General features: G+C 37.9%; 1 protein-coding gene across 1 annotated transcript; it reads left to right on the top strand.

Moving 5' to 3' along the window:
- Positions 1–385: 385 nt before the first annotated feature.
- LOC129248770 (pickpocket protein 11-like) lies at positions 386–13,296 on the top strand. The gene is made up of 6 exons (XM_054888386.1): positions 386–873; positions 6,698–7,003; positions 7,110–7,573; positions 10,209–10,377; positions 12,884–12,990; positions 13,184–13,296. The coding sequence occupies exons 1-6, from the start codon at positions 386–388 to the stop codon at positions 13,294–13,296; spliced, it is 1,647 nt and encodes a 548-aa protein (XP_054744361.1).
- Positions 13,297–13,726: the final 430 nt, after the last annotated feature.

Here is a 13,726-nt window from a genome sequence, read left to right as displayed (position 1 = left end):
TGCTTTCCCTGCACCGTTATTTCTTTGAAAATGAAGGCAATAGCACACTTAGACAAACCTCAATGCAGCCTATTTGGATCACTAACTGTCATCTTGCTATCAAAAAAATATACGTATATAGATATGTATGTGCTACATTAATTGGTGCTTGTAACAGTAATTGGCAGCCACACAAATTGCCACTGCTCATGACTGCAAACATACAAGACAGCTTACTTTTATGGTCTACAATTAAATTGACATGGCAAAATATGTACTCACTTTTTGAGGAATTAACGAGAAAATAAAAGATTTGTTATGCCGCCAATTCAGTTATCATTACACCGGCGCGCATTGCAGTCAAAATCTGTCTCATTCTATAAATATTTTATTAAATTGAAAAAAAATGTCCGCTTTCAAGCGTTCATTATTCAGTCAGCAGCATACTCGTATTTTTGATATACAACAACACTATTTAAAGCATAAAAAACTGGTTGAATCACGTGAAGCCACGCCCAAAAATAATCACACTAAGGAACGAAAACGCAAAGTGTCACGCCTCCGCCAGTTGGCCGTCTTTTCGGCCGTACGCCATTGGTTTGCAGAAAATCTCCGCAATTACTGCAATAGCACATCGCTGCATGGCTTCAATTATGTCACCCTCAAAGGTTCCACGGCGAATGAGCGTCGCTTTTGGATAGCCACTGTTATTGTATCGATTATCATCTCGATTGTTTTGGTGACTGTTTCATGGTTTTCGAATCGAGAGAACCCGACCGTGACGGTGATTGAGAGTGCGCATTATCCCACTTGGAATATACCATTTCCGGCAGTAACCATTTGCAATTTCAATAAGATATCCAAGATGAAAGCATTGATTTTGGCTAAAATACTGTAAGTGGAAAATTTAAGATGAAAATATGCATTTAATATTTTTTACATATTCCTTTATACATTTATTTATTTAGGACAAATTAGCTTATGAAAATTAATCCTAAAGCTACTTTAGATGAAGTTATATCAACTAGGCCTTAACTTTGTTATACGTATTCATATATTATACGTTATAATTACGTTATATATACAATACTTATAGTACCTCTAGCGGCCGCCGTAGCCGAATGGGTTGGTGCGTCACTATCATTCGGAATTCAGAGAGAGAACGTCGGTTCGAATCTCGGTGAAAGATCAAAATTAAGAAAAAGTTTTTTCTAATAGCGGCCCGCTTCGCTGGGAACACTAAAATAGAATAGTTATGGCTTAGAACAGAAAAGATATGGTTTTCATATTATTTATTTCTTTATTCTTTATTCAAGCGCTTTGGCATAAACAATATTTTTTGATTTTCTATTTGTTTTTGAGTAAATATAAAATATAAATTGAAAATCAGGAAAACAGAAGATTGTTTTTAAATTTCAAATCAACGCAAATGAATAACTAAGAAACAATCGTCTTTTTTCCTGATCATCCATGAATTTTTCATTTCAATTTATATGTTTTATTAAGCATTGGAGCTTTTTTAACCATTATCCATTTATATTTTTCAAAAAAAAAAAAAACGAAAAAAAATTTTTTTCCACGAACACATAATTTCATTTGAACGTTCGGATTTCACATTAAAATCTCAAATTTCGTAAGAAATTATTCACTGTTCCAAAATCCACTCCAAAAAAATTCACAAAAAATGTTTACACTTTGCTCTTACGTCTTCTCCTTATGGCATCCAAATCAGAAAGAAATATTAACACATTGTAACTCACACTGTCAATTTGACAGTTCAGTTCCGCCCCAAGCGTTAAAAAAGTAAACGACATTATGGCTGGTTCAAAAGAACGCTGTACGCGTTGCCAGTGTTCCGAATTACAACCAAACTTTGCGAAACCCATTTTCAATACTTACTTAACAATGTGTGTAAGTTTGGTTTACTTCGGTGCAAAGACACGGCGGGTTGACGTTTTGACATATATTTCGAGACCCTAGTCATCAAAAGGTATGAAAATTACCCCGTATTAAAGCACTTATCAACAGCTTTCATTTGATACCCATATTGCACATACACAACCAAAGGTTACCCGGGTCCACGTTTTGACCTACACCTCGAGACCCTAGTCACGGAGCGGCACTAAAGCATTTACCAACAGCTTCAATTTGATATCCATATTGTACAAACACATTCTAGGGTCCACGTTTTGGTATCTATCTCGAGACCCTAGTAACGGAGCGGCATGAAAAATACTCTGAACTAAAGCATTCACCAACAGCTTCCATTTGATACCCATATTGTACATACACATCCGACGGTTACCCGGGTCCACGTTTTGACCTATATCTCGAACCCTATCCACCAATAGGTATCCAAACTATACGGAAACCATCTTCAATACACGGCCGGTTAGCGAACACACACAAAAAGTTGACTTTATTTTATATATAAGATATATATTTCATAGTACCTCTGTATTAATATCTTCTTTTTTATTTGCAAATTCTTAATACAGAATACTGTGATCGCTTACATCACAGTAATAAATTGTTCATTAATTTTAATACAAAATATAAAATAAATAAAAATGATAAATAGTTCTATCTTCTTTTTTACATTTAACAAAACTATAAAATATTAGATTTTTTTCCTTGTTCATTCCTCTCGGGAGCATAGGACCTCGACAAGACTTGTCTTGGTTTCGTTAATCTATTTGATTTCTGACAGGGTACGTGCTCAGCCTGCCGCTATCAGTCCTAAGTAGTGGTAATGCCCACCTGTCGTTGCTTAGGCAAATTGCCTTCTTACTGCTTGGAGCGTCATCTGTGTGTCAAATTTTTCTGGTAGAAGGATCGTACAGATGGTTGAGGACTTCGCCAAAGTGGTGTGTCTCCGCTATTACTGCGGCTGCCTGCTTGCTGACGCCGCTTGATGCAATGTGTAACTGTGTGTTTTTCTTTGTTTTTGCTTCTTTTAGCAGCCACAATGCAAATAATGCGCTGACTATTGTGCGGGAGTAAGGATGTAAAGGATAAGGTTTTTTTTTTGGGGTTGAGGAATAAGTTTTTTTTTAGAAACAGAGAAAGTAGATAAATTTGGAAAAGTGCGAGGACCGTGGGACTCGAACCCACATCTTCTGTGATGGCAGGCTAGTGAACTTATGCTAGACTACCGAGGCCGCATATTAGATATATATTATGGTTGTTGTTGTTGTTGTAGCAGCATAAACATTCCCATTCTTACATACGGGGAATGCTGCTGGAGTGACAATACTTGGCCGGATATAAATCCGGGTCGTTTCGGTAACGTAGAACCGACTGCCGTGATATATTATGGTAATTGTCTCTGCTTCGGGCTGCTTCAACCAACTGCCCAATAGTCCTTAATCCTGTCCACTCTCTTTCTTTTACTTCCTTCCAATTCCTCTATCCCCATTCCCGGTTAGCCGATTCTGCCCTTCCGATTCCGAAGCCAAATAAGCCAACAGAACTTATTAATAGCTATAGACCTATTTTCCTTCTTTCATGTCTTGGAAAAATATTTGAAAAAATGCAAACACAACGTCTAATTTGGTTTATCTCTAAAAACACCCTTATTAGCTATAACCAAGTAGCCTTTAAAAGAAAACGTGGTGTTCTGGACTGTCTACTCCCTGTTCACATTTTATTACTGATGCACTTTCAAGCAAGAACCACATTACTATTTTATCCACCGATTTCGAAAAGGCTTTCGACGGTATCGGAGCTCCTGTTGTTTTAGAGCAATTTTCCACTTGGTGTATAGGACCAAAGCTATATAATTTTGTAAAATCTTTTTTATCTGGACGTAAATTTCAAGTCAAAGTTATTGGCGAATTTTTATACCCCTTTTCCCTTGAAAATGGACTTCCACAAGGCTCACCACTATCGGTTGCACTCTTTACAATACCTCTGAAAAGCTAAATAAAATATCAAGTAAATTCAAATCAATTAACTTCCGTATTTATGCTGAAATGCTATTTTTTATACTAAGTCCAAAGGTCCTTCAACAGTCGAAAGGAATTTCATCAACTTGCTAAATTATATGAATGTTTGGGGGAAATATACATATATACCGAAAGCATAATTGTCAACGTATAAATCTTAGCGTAAACAATTCGCCATTAGAGAACGTGGCCAATCTTAAAATACTTAGTGCAATTTTTGATGATAAGTACACTTTTAAACCCCACTGTTCCACATTAAGAACTAACCTTTTTACCAGGCTGAATATTATTAAATATTTGACATCAAGACATCTACATCAAAACACACTTATCACCATTACCCGATCCCTCGTATTATTTAAAATCGATTTCTGTCTACCCATTTACGGCTGGTGTGCCAAACAGCATCTAAGCCTTCTCAATGCCCCTTATCATTCAGCGGTCAGGCGTAGCCTTAACGCCTTCCCAACGTCTCCTATCAAGTGTATTTTAGCTGAAGCTGGTCTTCCATCTGAAAGATATCAAATAATCACTCTTAAAATTATAGCCAAATTTTCAAGTACAGTAGGTTCTGTTTTTATGCGGCTTTTTTTTATGCGGTTTTGAAATAGTGCGGTTTTTTTTAAATTACAAAATGCATGTCGACCTATCGGGAATTGTACATATAAACAAGATTCTAAGCCAGCTAAGCAAAAACTCATCACAGATTACATCAGAAATGCTAACCCTACAAGTATGGAACCGCCTGCATAACTATGTATCTAGATCAGAAGTGTACATTTCCTCAAGTGACGAAAGTGATTTTACGCCAAATCCTAAACGAACGCGCAACATGTGGGTATTGTCTGATTTTATTTCTGACTTAAATTTATTTTTCGATTCTGACGTTTCTTAAATAAAGATATAATTTTCAAAAATACAATATTTTGTTTATGCGATTTTATTTAATTATTTCAGATTCATGCGGTCTATGGAACGTATCTATAGTTATAATATGGGACTAGTGCCCTTTTTTATGCGATTTTATTACATTACTTCAGATTTATGCGGGTTTAGCACTTTTGAAACGTATTTATAGTTTTACTATAGAACTAGTAGCTTTTTTTATGCTGTTTCTTGCGGAACGTATCTACCGCATAAAAACAGAACCTACTGTACTACAAATAAACTTTTTTTCAACACATTTAAATCCGCTTCTCGGCATAATCGGTCTTTCAAAATTTGGTCGGTCATCCGTCGTTGCATCTACAACTGCAACAAACTCGGTATTTCTTTACCGGCATCTTGCTCGAAATTTAGTAGTCAGTGTCCCTGAAAACTCCTTCCTGCATCAATAAATGTAGACCTTTATGCTCTCCGTAAACTTAACACAAATGCGGTAGTTTTTATACAACGTTTTATGGAAATAATTCATTCGCAGTTCCTAATGGGTTGGGTAACGATTTTCACCGATGGTTCACGTACTAACCATAGTACAACTTTTAGCCTAATAACGATTGGCTGACTCCGAACAGCTATATTTTTTTCTGCCGAGGCATTGGCTATCCTCCAAGCGTTAGAGTATGCAACAAATAATAAGGTCAAATTCTTAATATGTACAGATAGCTTGTCAGTCTGTCTAGCGCTAAAAAATATATTTAATGGTAATCGCATCGTTTGTCGAATGAGGGCTAAATTAATAAAATATCCTCACAAAATAAAGCTTCTATAGACACCTAGCCACATAGGCATCTCTGGAAATGTAAAAGCTGATGCAGCAGCCAAATATACGTATTCCAACCCGTCCATCACTTTCGACACATTCTCCTCGAATGACATCTTTGAAACTATGTATCAACCTCCATTCTCCCCACTTGAAAAAGGTTGAATGGTCTCAATGTAATCATCCATACACCCTTATAAACCCTGATTGTAAAAATTCCTATTCCCTATATTTGACAATGTGATTAAAGTACATAATTATATGAAATGTATTAATATATCAGACCATATTGAAATTGTACAGTTAGAAATAAGTCATTTATGTACGAGTATGTATATGTTTGGCAGCTTGGTGGGAGATTTTTTTTTTCTGGAATCCACTACAATTTGAGTTTTAGGTATTTTGGTATAAGTTTATTTCTTACATCTGAGATATGCACGATATAGAGAATATAGAAGGTGGCGCTTTCCGAGCAACATCAATAAATGCCGTCTACTCACATTCGCTTATTCTTTCTCTTCTTTGTAGGCAGACTGTATGCATAAGTACTAGGCCGGGTCGATTGGTGGGGAGGCAAAAAAATCGCCCATTGCTCTGTGAAGATCCTATTCTAGGGATCAAAATAAGAAACTTTGCCGAAGGAACCACACCTCTAAAACGTATTCTGATGTCCTCCAATTTGGGTCGAACTTTTTAGTTTCTTTTCTCATGTAAAGGCCAAAAATGGTGATATTTTGAAATGATTGTATGGGGAACCCCCCAAGAGAGTTCTAGGGGGCTCGCCACTGGCATGGGTGGATCGGCCGTCCAAAGTTAGTGGGGGTCGGTCATACATTTGGACTCGATTGGAGTACTCTAAATGGGTCAAAGTGGGATTTTTCGTTCGACCCAAATTGGGGGACATCAGAATTCGTTTTAGAGGTATGGTTCCTTCGGCAAAGTTTCTTATTTTGATCCCTAGAATACGATTTTCACAGAGCAATGAGCGATTTTTCAAACGACCCACCTAATAAGTACACATATACTCTATGGATTTATCTTTTACACTCATTCCTTGCTCAATTTTCAGTAAACGTCCCTCAACCGTGTCTGAAGAGAAACTTTTAAGTCTTTTTCGCTTAACAATGTTCTTCAACTTTGCCTTAAATCACTCAAAAGAAGATCTGCGCATTTTCAAAGATATTCTTACCATTAACAATATCACTATGTCGCAATTAACTGAACAACTGAAACCCGATTGTATGGAAATGATGTCGAAATGTATATGGAAGGCCACTAGTATGCGTTGTGACAGTGTCTTTCAGCCCGTTAAAGCCATAGAGGGTGTCTGCTGCTCATTTAACTATTATGCGCGGGCAACCAATAACTTTCCAAGGTAAGTATTTCCTACTCATATAACGGCACACTTTTTTTCATCTTTCTCTATTTTTCATTTCAACATAATTTTCATTTTTCATTTTCATATTCGTATTTCGTTTCAGAAAAATCGCTTATCAAATTCCGAAGCGTCCATATCGTGTTACTGGCTGCGGCTATGCCACCGGCCTCTCTGTTGTACTCAATCCCATGGCAAGTGACTATTTCGGCACTTATCTGAGCAGTTATGGCTTTCGTCTGCTAATTCATGATGCGTACAATTTTCCCGACGAAAATTCTGATTCAAAAGTTGTTAGTTCCGGGCATGAAACTTTCGTGCGCATAAATCCCGAATCGACATATGCGACGAATGATATTAGAAAAATTGATGTCAAAATGCGTGGTTGTTTATTTTCCGACGAAAGGGAGTTGTCTTGGATGCAACGTTATTCATTCGTCAATTGCATGTCCGAGTGTCGTACAACTATTCTCTATAATCGTTGTGGATGCATACCTTTGGATTTGCCGAATAATGGCAGCTTTTCAACCTGTGACTTGAATGAAATGCAATGTGTTGTGAAGACGAGAGGTAAGAAGGAGTTAATGTAATAGAATTTTGAGTTGCGTATCTCAGTTAAATAGTTTTGAAAAGACCCTCCCCTCATTGGGATACCACTAATTTGGGGGCAAGTCTCGGATAAACGATCAAATACTGTGTATGGCTGACATTCCAAGTCTGCTAGCTATCCAATGAAGTAAGAGCTTAGACAGCGATATTACGTTCTGGCGAGAGCGGCCATCTGAAGGAAACTTCAAACGTTTCCCATGTGCTCCCATTAGCCAATTCCTGGTGATGATACCAACCCCGGTACTAAAATGGAAGGTGCGTCTAAATTTAAGAGAAACTTAGTTCTGTGCCCATGCCATCTCCATCTCCCTTTATAGTTATCTCACAAGTGGGCTCCGTGATTCACCTACAGTTGGTTTGCGCGATGTTGACCGACCTGATCTAGAACTTTTATTATTTATAATTGGCGCGTACACTCGTTTTGGGTGTTTGGCGGAGCTCCTCCTCCTATTTGTGGTGTGCGTCTTGATGTTCCACAAATGGAGAGACCTACAGTTTCAAGCCGACTCCGAACGGCAGATATTTTTATGAGGAGCTTTTTCATGGCAGAAATACTATCGGAGGTTTGTCATTGCCTGCCGAGGGGCGACCGCTATTAGAAAAATGTTTTTCTTAATTTTGGTGTTTCACCGAGATTCGAACCAACGTTCTCTTTGTGAATTCCGAATGGTAGTTACGTACCAATCCATTCGGCTACGGCGCCCGCATATTGGGTAGAATCGACTGATTTCAGATTAGTTTCTCTCCTAGCCAGCTCACCTACAATGAAATTTACAGAAACGTCTCTGTAACCAGAAACCCAAACAATTTTCGTGATGCTCTGTTTAGCCAGCTCATTAAGAAAAGCTATACATTCAATTGCTACTCTGAAATAAGTATTATTGCCCTGTAGAGATTTTATGGCATCTTGACCGTCAGAATAGATAGTGAACGGTTGTACTGCAACAGACGAGTGAGATACGAGTGAAATACGCTTCAGTGGTCAGGTAGCCGTAGACTTAAGTTCAGCTGCATCACTACTGAGTGGAACATATGTATTAGGCCGGGTCGATTTGTGGGGAGGCAAAAAAATCGCCCATTGTTCTGTGAAAATCATATTCTAGGGATCAAAATAAGAAACTTTGCCGAAGGAACCATACGTCTAAAACGAATTCTGATGTCCCCCAATTTGGGTCGAACTTTTTAGTTTCTTTTCTCATGTAAAGGCCAAAAATGGTGATATTTTGAAATGATTGTATGGGGAACCCCCCAGGGGAGTTCCAGGGGGTGTGCCACTGGCATGGGTGGATCGGCCGTCCAAAGTTAGTGGGGGTCGGTCATACATTTGGACTCGATTGGAGCACTCTAAATGGGTCAAAGTGGGATTTTTCGTTCGACCCAAATTGGGGGACATCAGAATTCGTTTTAGACGTATGGTTCCTTCGGCAAAGTTTCTTATTTTGATCCCTAGAATACGATTTTCACAGAGCAATGAGCGATTTTTAAATCGACCCGCCCTAATATGTATACTTCACATTTTTCCGAAGGTCATCCTAGGTTAAGATTTTTAACGCCAACTTGGATTTCCTTAGTGACTTTCATTTTTACATAACAACATAAAATTCGAGTTTTGCACCTCAATTACAGAAATTGGACCGAAATTAAATTTATTTTTTAAAGATAATCCCTTTCAAATGTTGTCCGCAACTGGGCCGTAATTCGGCCATCCGTAAACACTAATTTTGTATGACTCGCTGTAGGACTTCAGTCGGTATCTCGTGAATAACTTAAGTAATATTGGCTTCCAATGCCTCAATCGATTAAGCCAAAAATGAAACTCATCGCTAAGTACCATAAGTTGGTCTGAACACTTTGCACAAAGCGTCGATTTTCGAAATATATATAATTGCACGATTTTTAAAAGTTGCTGAGGCGTAAGTCTTTCCATGATGAAATGTCAACGAGTACTAAAAAAATTATATATTTAGTTTGACACTGGTCACGCGTGATCTGTCAGAAAAACCCTATTAGAAAGAGTACCTCCAATCTGATCACCCTTTACAACGAGAAAACTTTGAGCTGCAATACGAACAAATCAGAAAGGCCTTTATTTCAATTCATCATCAATTCCTAAGGTTTCAAGCTGGAGTATAGGGTCACACCTAACTTCTGCCATTCGGGTCTGTTTTGCTGCAATCCCTTAACTTCATTTCAGCTAAGGCGCAGAATCCGTTTGGTTTCTATTATGTGTTGTGGTTTCAGTAAACTAAAGAGTTTAAGGTAAACAGCTAATTAACCTACTTTACTCGATACCGGTGCAGATCCTCCAGTTTTCTGAATGGGGCAGCATTTCCTCTGTGTAGGTTATGCCGCCTGTGCTCAGTGGTTAGAGCCTCACTTGCTCAGCCAAGTAGTACCGCCTGAAGATGAGGTTGACAGTTAAGTGGGATAGGCTGTATATTCGTGTCAGCACCTCGTTGACCAATAATTAAAAAAATTAACAATTTTTTGCAGTACAAAATGTATTTAAATGCTCAATCGATAGAGTTTTTTTTTTGTTTTTGCAATTTTATTAGAATGCTCTAAGCAATAAAACATACATACGATTAAATTTCAGATATTTTCTCATTGGCTTTACCTACAAACAATAAAACACTAACGGTTATGCAAAAAACTGACGGATTTCCATGTGGCTGCTTGCCGGATTGTGAGTTTAATAACTATCCCTCAGAAATAACTATGGGACAACTAGATTCGAAATTGATTTCTGCTAGACGGCGTGAAAAGTAAGTAAAATTATGTTAAGAAATAATTTGAAATAAAAAAATAAATTTAACTAAGTAATGAAACCAGTTTGGGAAAGTTTATTTGAGTGTAAGAAAACTTTTGCGTTGTGTTAAGCGCGTAAAAAATGCGAAACGAATGAAGTGCTTCATTTAGAGGGCAATACGTATATTTTTAGCGGAAAGGGTGTTGAAGTTGGGATGTTCTCTTAACAACATACAGGGCACTTATCACTGCCAAGGGTATGAGAAAATAACGTCATACGAACGTATGTGAAGTTTCATCTCAATCTGTCAACTTATTCTATGTTTACAAGCCATTTAGTATCGACGTGTCACAGTATTTTCTACAATGGAAAAATCAAGTTCGTGGAGTGATTGAACTTTTATTTTTGCAAGGTTTAAAAGCAAAGGAAATTTATGAAGGATTGTTGAAAATTTATAAAGACTTCTTGCGATCAAATAGTGCAGTAAAAAGACGCTTTGTCAAGGACGTCCAATAACAGCAACAGCTACAAGAATCGTAGAAAAAATATAAGAAGTCGTGGAGTGACTGAAAGAGATTTAATAGAAGCTCTAGGCATCTCATGGGGTAGTATAAGCAATATTTTGGCTAAAGTATGGGGTTTCAGAAAGCTGGAATGGAACAAAAACACAATAGAATGTGACTTTCTTAGCAACATTTAGAGCGTTTTCGAAATAATAAAGTGGATTTTGTTCATCACTGCAGATGAGACTTGGGTCTATCGCCATGATCCTAAATTAAAACAAGGCACTAAAGAATGGTGTGAACTTGATTCTTTGACTCCGAAACGAATCGGGCAAGAAGGTGCTAGCACCCGTTTTTTGGGATACGAAAGAAATTTTGTTTGTCGATTACTTGCAAACTGGTAAAACTATAAATTCTGAATATTATTGTAACCTTTTAGACCAGCTGAGGGTTCTTGGCGCGGAGCTATTCAATCTGAATTCCAAGAAGTTGACAGCTCTCTAAACATGGAACCAGCCAAAGGCTTTAGAGAGGAATCGGCAGCAATGAAAATCTTTTGTTGTAGCGCTAAAAGTCCTCGATACGGCGTGAAAGTAATAAATAATAATAATAAAAACCGACATTTCTGGTACCTTTATTAGCTATTTCTGATATTTTATATTTATATTTATTTCACATCATAATCACAAAAATGTATATAAATATAGGAGGTTGAATTAGTTTTAAAGGTAACACACAGATGGCGCTATTTATCACTTTATCGCGTTGGCAATACTGAATATATATTCATGACAAAGCCTCATCCCTAGGCTTTGTTTATCAGTATCTGTCATTTCGCTGAAGTATAAACAACGCAGTGTTTTCGTGCTCCGAGTATGTCAACTTTCGTGCCGTCGAAACGCAATTTGCGGAAAGCTTTGCTTTTCTGCTTCAATTTGAAAAAAAAAAAATACAGCCCAAGCCCGTGAATTGCTGCAGGAGGCCTACCCAGACCATACTCCGTCGATTTCAACATGTGAGTACTGGTTTCGACTATTCAAAAGTGGTGATTTTCACACCGAAGACAAGGAGCGTCTTGGCCAGCCCAAAAAACGAGGACTCGTGCCAAACCCAAGAAGAGCTTGCTGAATCATTGGGCGTTGATAAATCAACCGTTTGCAAGCGTCTAAAAGCGATGGGAATGATCCAAAAGCAAGGACATTGAGTCCCGTACGAGTTGAAGCTGCGCGACGTCGAACGGCGATTTTTTACGTGCGAACTGCTGATCGAGCGACAAAATCGGAAGGGTTTTTTGCATCGGGTGGTGACTGGCGACGAAAAATGGATCCACTACGATAACCCAAAACGCAAAAAATCATGGAGTTTGCCCGGCCACGCATCAACGTCGACGGCTAAGCAGAATATTCACGGCAAGAAAATCATGCTCTGCATTTGGTGGGATCAGGTCGGCGTCGTATATTTTGAGCTGCTCCAACCGGGCGAAACAATCACGGGGGATCGTTACCGACTGCAATTGATGCGTTTAAGCCGGGCATTGAAAGAAAAACGGCCGGAAACGGTAAAAAGGCACGACAAGGTTATTTTGCAACATGACAACGCTCGGCCGCATGTTGCTCAACCTGTCAAAAAATACCTTGGAACGCTTGGTTGGGAAGTGTTACCCCACCCGCCGTATAGTCCAGACATAGCTCCCTCCGATTATCATTTGTTCCGGCATATGAGTCTCGATTTGGCGGACCAGCGGTTCTCCTCGTACGAGGCTACCAAAATATGGGTTGAGTCATGGATAGCCAAGCAGCGGCCAGAATTTTGGAGAAACGGCATCCGGAAATTGCCCGAAAGATGGGCGAAAGTTGTAGCTAGCGATGGTCAATACTTCGAATAAAATATTTTGTACCGTTTTTTCACAATAAAGCCCCAAATCTTCGAAAAAAACCTTTAAAACTAATTCAACCTCCATAATATTTTAGAATAGTAAGCACAATTCAACAGCTAAACATTTTTGATATTCTTCCGCAGCAAATCCGTCAGTGCTAATGAGCAAATAATCTTACACGTTTTCTTCAACGATTTGATGTCTAAACGCTATCGCAAGGATATATTCCAAGACTGGCTGTCATCCCTGGGTAAATATTTAATGATAATTTCTTAAAAGATTTGCGCAAGATATCGAGCATTCACAGAAAGGACTCAAAAGCCTTGAAAATCTGTTGATGTTCGAAAGTAGCTTTTATGCAACTCTGCAACTTATTTTAATAATTTTTACAATAATTAACTGAATTATGATTAATTAAATTTTTTATTTGTCTCCCATTTCAGCTTCTTTCGGTGGACTTTTAGGATTAATTATGGGTTTTAGCTTAGTGACTGCTTTCGAGTTTCTATACTTTCTTACATTCAGACCGAGCTTTAATTATTGTAATGATGGTTGAGAGTTAATTAAGAAATAAAAACTTGTAAAATATTAGCCTTCATATATTAGGGTGCTTCTTATTAACCAATAATTTTTCTTTTTTTTTTAATTTTTGCCACTTTTTATGCTTTATTCGATTCTAAGATAAAAATCAACGTTAAGCATTTTTTCGCATTTTCAAAGTAATATTTTGCAGTCACTACCAGAAAATGAAAAAATTGTAAACATTATTATTTTTAGGATTTTTCCGAGTATGAAATAAACACGAAGGTTAATATGACATAAAACAAACTTTTATTTTAAGGAAGGATAAGAAGTACTACTGCTAATAGCGGAGCTTTCTTTGTATCATATTAGCGACGTGAAACGCAATGCCCGGTAAAACCGAATTCAAGTGCGCTCTTTATCACAGCTGACAGGGGCGTGCCAATACTTGTGTGGACATACAT

The sequence above is a fragment of the Anastrepha obliqua genome, chromosome 5 (genome assembly GCF_027943255.1).
Source record: "Anastrepha obliqua isolate idAnaObli1 chromosome 5, idAnaObli1_1.0, whole genome shotgun sequence".
NCBI classification, from domain to species: domain Eukaryota; kingdom Metazoa; phylum Arthropoda; class Insecta; order Diptera; family Tephritidae; genus Anastrepha; species Anastrepha obliqua.
This window is presented reverse-complemented; position numbering and strand designations above follow the sequence as displayed.

What these genes read in the sequence shown, in the direction of transcription:
- LOC129248770 (XM_054888386.1), top strand. Translation starts at nt 386, where the DNA reads ATGTCCGCTTTCAAGCGTTCATTATTCAGTCAGCAGCATACTCGTATT. An exon ending in ATGTGTTGTGAAGACGAGAG is followed by an intron (nt 7,574 to 10,208) that starts GTAAGAAGGAGT and finishes ATTAAATTTCAG; the next exon opens with ATATTTTCTCATTGGCTTTA. An exon ending in AGACTGGCTGTCATCCCTGG is followed by an intron (nt 12,991 to 13,183) that starts GTAAATATTTAA and finishes CTCCCATTTCAG; the next exon opens with CTTCTTTCGGTGGACTTTTA.